At 34.8% G+C, this 6,568-nt stretch overlaps 1 protein-coding gene across 1 annotated transcript; it reads right to left on the reverse strand.

The window, feature by feature from the left end:
• Positions 1-549: 549 nt before the first annotated feature.
• LOC108981959 (CASP-like protein 5A2) lies at positions 550-4,917 on the reverse strand. Its single transcript, XM_018953222.2, has 4 exons — positions 4,717-4,917; positions 4,188-4,520; positions 1,977-2,109; positions 550-1,094 (listed from the first exon to the last, which is right to left on the reverse strand). The coding sequence occupies exons 2-4, from the start codon at positions 4,400-4,402 to the stop codon at positions 903-905; spliced, it is 540 nt and encodes a 179-aa protein (XP_018808767.1). The 5' UTR covers positions 4,403-4,520; positions 4,717-4,917; the 3' UTR covers positions 550-902.
• Between the last annotated feature and the right edge of the window lie 1,651 nt (positions 4,918-6,568).

The following is a 6,568-nucleotide window of genomic DNA, read 5'->3' on the forward strand; positions in this document are numbered from 1 at the left end:
CCTTACAAGTTACATCACACACCATACATTTTTTAATTTTTTTTCTTTTTCCCATAATAAATATGTAGTGTATGGATGATCAATAAAACAATTCAATTAGTTTAATAAGAATAAAATAAAAAATAAAAAAATTATTTTACATAAGATGTATGGTGTGAGATGATGAGTAACATCCCTCGAGAGAAAATGGTTGGGAAACAATCCACATATTTGCTAGAGAAAAATTATATTCATCATCCCCACACCACATTTTTTTTTTTAATTTTTCTCTTACCAAATATATAGTATATGGATGATGAGTAAACTAATTCAATTAGTTTAAAAAGAATAAAACCAAAAAATAAAAAATAAAAAAGAAAAAGAAAAAAAATACAATGTACAGTGTGTGAGGATAATGAGTAGCAAAACTCTTTGCCATGTTATAACAATACCATCCATGTTGTCTGCAGGAAGGATGCTCGGGACGCCATGGATTCTACATTATGTAACAACACTCTAGATAACAGCCCAAGAATCATTAGTAAACCAAAAACCGGTATGATGCGGCTCTTGCAAAATCCTGAGTCATAACAGGATGATCCTGTCCCTATTTATGTTACTCAAAACTCTTAAAAATGTATAATATTGCTATTTCTTGTCACCATACAAGAAAATAAGTCATAAATCCAAGATGAAGTTTAGTGGACACCCACTCTGACCAAATCAATCCTTATATTCATCACTTTGATTATATGGAGAACATTCCAACCTGATATACATGGTATATACACGTGTTACAACAGAACTGAATTTCTGTACTTCGGGCATTGCAAATCACAACAGGCAAGAGAGAAAACGCCAACAGGGTCTAAACTTCACATGGTATTCCAAGTGGCCTCTATCTTTTCTCTCTTCCATGTAGTTTATCGGGATGCCAATGACCAGAAGTTCAGTAAAAAAGATGGTAATGCAGCAAACCAACTAATGAAAGCCAGACCAGTAGCAGTTTCAAATTCCACACAGTGGTTTTGTGAACAGATACCAAGGTCATTGTCAATAAGCACTGTGATGCCAGCAGATGCACAGGCTGCAGCAAACATGAGAGTGGATGTGATCTGCAATGCAAAGACATGTCAGTGATATGACATACTGCGGCACTTCGAGCAGGAAAGTTGACTCACAAGCCAAAATCTTAGCATATTTCATAGGTTCAAAGTCGAAAATATGAAATAAATTTGACATTTATGGTAAATAAAGACTGTTCCTCTATGATATTCATGCAAAAACAGAGTTCATTATCAAGTATATTTCAAGATTCCACAGTACAGGAATGTACATTATTCAGATGTTTTATTACCAATTTGCACGAGCTGCTAAACCATTCCAAGGATGGTAAAAGAGCAGTGTATAAATTTATCTATAAAAAAAAATTATCTATCATGTTAAAACATGACTTGCAATGATTTAGCGTAGTGTCAAGTCATTTGAACTGACTCAAATCTGCTTTTAGCAATCAGCAGAAAACTAGACTTCCTACTAGTTCTGAGCCAACTTGGACTAATTACATTATTCAGGCAAGATTAATTTGCTTGAGATTGTTTTTCGTGCAAGTAATTAGTTTGTTCTACAAAAGGTTCTACTTTGCAAAGGATACTGAAAGCAATGGAATAGTTGAATTTTTCCCCTTAAAATAATTTTTAGAGAAAGAAAACTATTTTCAATTCATTAAAAAGACATTACTGAATAACTAGAGCATTGCTGGCTAACTAAGCACTTCAATGACTCAGGAAATTTGTGTGCTGCTTATAAATGTCGGTGACAGGAACAGTGAATGCATAAAGCCCGGAACGATAAATATGGAAAACGTGGTAGTAAGACATCCAGAGGAGCAGGGAATAATAGTTCAAGGATTAGCCGGAACCATTAAAATAACAAAGCATGGGTAGTGCAGCATGTACTGTAAAGTTACAATCTAGCTAGAATTACTTGTATCTTACCCCATCACCAAAGGCAAAGAAAGTGACTAGTCGATAATTCTGCAAAGAACGCCTCACTAAAAGGGCATAGATGTCTATGATGGCTAATGAAAAGCTCCACAAACACTGCAAGCCAGCAGCCGCAACAAGGTAGCTAGAAAGAAAAATTAAAAAGCATTTCATGTTATGGAACTTGAAATAGCAGGACTCCAAGTGGATTGAAGGTAACAAATCATTCATCTGACTTCACATTTCTAAGCATATAAGAACTTAGATACAGCAACAAGAAACATATGTAAAAGAGCTTAAATATATATTTTCATAGACAATGGACAACAAAAGCAACATAAAAAGAGTCTGAGGTGGAAGGAGTACCAGTAGGTGCCAAATGGCCTGGATGCCCAAATCTTAGAAGATAAATCATCTCTGAATAATTAGATTTTATTTTCTTTAAGTAAAAAGGATGAGGAGGGGGAGTGATGCAGTCCCAATCATAACAGAATTGTTCTTAGTTTGGAATGCTGGGGGTAGGTGCTCTATAGTTCCTACTTTATAGGCTGATAAGCAGTTTCCTTGTTTAAGTCGAATTGAAGTCTTTATTTCAAATGAGCTCCTTAAAAAAAGGTACTTAACGTCAATTTTGGTCAAAGGTCAAAGAAAGAGGTTGTAACTTATTGTAAGTCATTTATGAGTTTTCATCTTAACATTTTATTATTTCGAGTCTTTTATTTATTATCAGCGTTGCAATCTTGAAAGACAATAGCCACAAATTTTGTTAGGATTTTGTCATAGATTTTTATTTTATTTGATGTGTGGAAATTGTATGCCTATAAAAAGGCAACTCTAGGGTCATTTTAAGTGTGTTGAAAATACTCTTTGAGAGAGTTTTTCCCTATATCCTATTATCTTAGAGTGAGATGTTTAAGATCTACGGAAGAGGTATCCATGTTTTGTCTATTTTGTTGCATTAGCATCAGATTTGGTCTGCTCGCTGCATCAGGGAGATTTGAGGCTAGTACCCTCTATCAGGATGTGACCATAGTAGCATTCACAAGAATAGTTTAGATAGTGAGGAGCTGTGGGCACTCCCTCAAGATGGACTTGAGCCATAGCTTTAACCAAGAGAAATGATAGTTGCAATCGTAAGTGTGCAAGCGCCGCGTAATCACTTTGAAAAAAAGTGAATGAATACAAGACCCAAAAAATTAATTGACTCCACTCTTTTTCAAAGCGACTCCACGACGCTTGTACACTTTACGATTGTATGTAGCATTACTCTTAACCAAACCCCACCTAACTTATGACCTCTTATTCACCAAACCACAAGGGAGTAAGCACTTAGGGAGGTAGCGGTCAATTCAATTTACTTTTTCTTCTCTTATCCACCTAACCCTTGTCCCAACATCTCCAAGATTGATACTTCACCATTTCACTGATTCCATACTACAGATATACGTTTCACAGAACACCGATAAGATAAAACCACTATCACTATATCCAAATTTGCAAAGGGGATAAAGTCATCAAACCAATAGATATCTTTCCACATTATGATTGACAATATTTTTTTTATTGGCACCAGGTGTTCGGGAACAGCGTCCTGACTAATCTCGGGAGTGCACAGGCCCTTGACAAGGAGTTTCCCGCAAGTGTACCTCGGATAATTCAAGGAAAAAATCCCTCAGTCCAATGGCTCCTAGAAATTGTTTGCACCCAAGGGGATTTGAACCTTAGACCTGGGAGGAACATACCCCAAAGGGGCCAACCCCAAGGTCTTTACCACTTGAGCCAACCACTAGGGGTTACTGACCATATATCTCACACGAAGCATCATAACTCATATGGTACTCTCCTATAAGGCATCCAACTGGTAGCAATACGGTTGTTTAGAACGAAAAGGTTTTCTACCAAAACTTTAGGAGCACTTTACTTCTTCACACAGAAATTTCTAACGTCCTTAAGTGCTTCTCAACCGACGCATTCTATTCTAAACATTTCAATCAAACTGCTAAGATCACTGCACATAAGAGTCTAAGACTGTCTAAAACTGGGGTCGGATTAATTATGAACCCAAATTGGGGCTCATGTTCTAAATTGTGGGATCAAAGTTATTCATCCAAAGTTTTGTGTCAGTTTCCAAATCCAAAATTCAACAAATATTTCGTAATATATCGAGAAATTTTAGTAAAGGAAATCATTATAACATAATAAGGTTAAAGGAAGTGTTAATACCTGAAGGCAGTGACGGAAGGAAAGTCACTGGTGGTAGCCATGACACAAAGCGCCCCAACCGCGAAGAGAAACTGGGAAATACGCAAGCCCAGCCCACCGGGTGTGCCGGGCATTCCAGAATAGTCCTTCATCCTCACCCTCGGCGCGTTCCCACCACCGCCGTCCGTCGTCGGAAGATCTTCTACTGGGTGAACCGTCGCATGGCTCACGTTCATCTCCGCACCCGAAAAATATCAGAAGAAAAACTTGCATGCAATCTTAGTTCATAGCTGTAGCAGATCGCAAGTATCCAAACAGAACTTCAAGATCCAATCCAACCGAACCGTGTAGACACTGTGAGAAAGAAAAACGAGCAAAAGAAAAGAAAGTTTCAAGTCAAAACAATTTATGAAGAAAACAACCATAAGAACCAATAGCATCCCAAATTCGAAAATTCCTAATCTTTTCCGAATCTTATCTTTTTACTCAACAAAGAGTGGACGACGCTACGGTTCCGATCGAGAAAAACAAAAGGTCAAACAAACAAAACCTTCGTAAATCGCGGAGGAAATTGGTTTCTCGTATGGAATAAGATAGGATTCTGGGTGCGAACCCAGATCGAGGTGGTGGTTGTCGTTGATGATGATGCTACGAGTATTACAGAAGAAATTGGTTTTTATGAGGTAACATAGCATAGTGGTCAACTGGTTTTGTGTTTGTACTGTGTACGCTGTTTCTGTTTGTTCGTTGTTCTATAAAAATTGTGTACTTGCAGCATTTGTGGATTTTATTTATTTATTTATTTTTAATAATCATTTTAAACTCTCAAAGTTGCTTTCGGTATATTTAATTTTCTTGAAAAACAAAATCGTTAAAAATGTTAACACGAATGCATATGTGTATGTTTTTCAACATTTAAAAAATAAAATTAAAAAACACAAAAAATCAATTTGAACCATCTGTAATTTTGAGGGCGTAAAATGAGGGCCGGAGTAGCAACACCATTTTTTTTTACACCATTTTTTTTTTGTAAAAAAAATATGCTAATTTGCTTCCTGGATTTGACTTAACATTTCGTTTAATTTCTAAATCTATCTTAATTTATTATTATAATTTTTTTAAATTTTAATATAAAATATATTCAATTTTTTCAAATATTAAAATAATAATAATAATAAAATATAATATTCTAATAATATTTTATCATCTCAACTCAACTAAACTTAATTCAGTTCAACATTCAAACTCGATCTTAATATATTTTAATTTTTTTAAAATATTTAAAAAAATTATAACTAGTGAATTTGTGTATTTAAAAAAAAATGTTAAAAAAAAGGTAAGATTGCAGTTGGGACACACCCAGCTATAAGAGCGGCAAGAGCTGGGCGGCCCCTAGATGGATAATTTTTTTTACTCTTTTTTCCAATGATGGTAAAATGATTTCCCATTTCTTTGCAGTAATATTATTAATTATAGAAGAGTAATACTAAATATAATTTAAAGTGTACCAGCCTTATGCATTTTATTTGAAAAGTAATGGATTCCATTATTAAAAAGTGATTTTTTTGTGTGAATTCTAAATTTATCTATTTTTTTAAAAGGTGTATTCATATACATTCTAAGACTATGCAAATTATTTTTCATTATAGAAATATATTATTCATATGTGTGCAAACCATAGAATACAAGTGACTCGAAATATCACTGCCTCGGTTGAGGAAACTAATTCTTGGTTTGCAGATAGTGGAGCAAACCAACATATCACTGCCTCAGTTGACAATCTTACCTTATAGCATCCATTTCAAGGCAATGACTCTGTAACTGTGTCAATGGCTCTAATCTTAACATTGCAAACACTGGTTCAGATACTCTTCAAGCCAATGGTTCATCTTTTCACTTACAAAACATAATATACTTGTCCTAAAAGGTTAAGTCGATGGGAATATGTAAATTTTATTATATATTTTATATCTTAACACTTTCATCACGTGTGTGTCAGCATTTCCATCAATGAGTGACCCAACACGTAAAATATTTAATTAAATGGAATGGAGTGTAAAATCAGGGTTCGAACTCAGAACTTGACTCTGATACCATGTGTAATCATCACTTGTCCCAAAAACTTAATCCGATGAGAAGAGATAGATTTTATTATATATTTTATATCTTAACAACAATAACTTTGGCTCCCATCTTATTAGCTTCTTAATCCAATCCATCATCCCAATTTACTTTGATAAAATCATTGCAAGGTTTAGACCATTTTGAGTTATCCCTTAGTCTAGAGATCCTTCTTTGCATGGATCTCATTCAAATGCGTGTAGCTTGATGAAACTCATCCAAATATTCTTTTTCTTCCCTAATCACCACTTGGACTAGAAAATTTGCCATTAAAATCGCAT

This window comes from Juglans regia, chromosome 5 (genome assembly GCF_001411555.2).
Source record: "Juglans regia cultivar Chandler chromosome 5, Walnut 2.0, whole genome shotgun sequence".
Taxonomy (NCBI): Eukaryota; Viridiplantae; Streptophyta; class Magnoliopsida; order Fagales; family Juglandaceae; genus Juglans; species Juglans regia.

Bases quoted from the DNA above. Each gene is read 5' to 3' on its own strand.
- LOC108981959 (XM_018953222.2), bottom strand. From the start codon at position 4,402: ATGAACGTGAGCCATGCGACGGTTCACCCAGTAGAAGATCTTCCGACG. The intron at 2,110-4,187 runs GTATTAACACTT...TTTTCTTTCTAG, and splicing joins CCTTCCGTCACTGCCTTCAG to CTACCTTGTTGCGGCTGCTG. The intron at 1,095-1,976 runs GTAAGATACAAG...TTTGCATTGCAG, and splicing joins TCTTTGCCTTTGGTGATGGG to ATCACATCCACTCTCATGTT.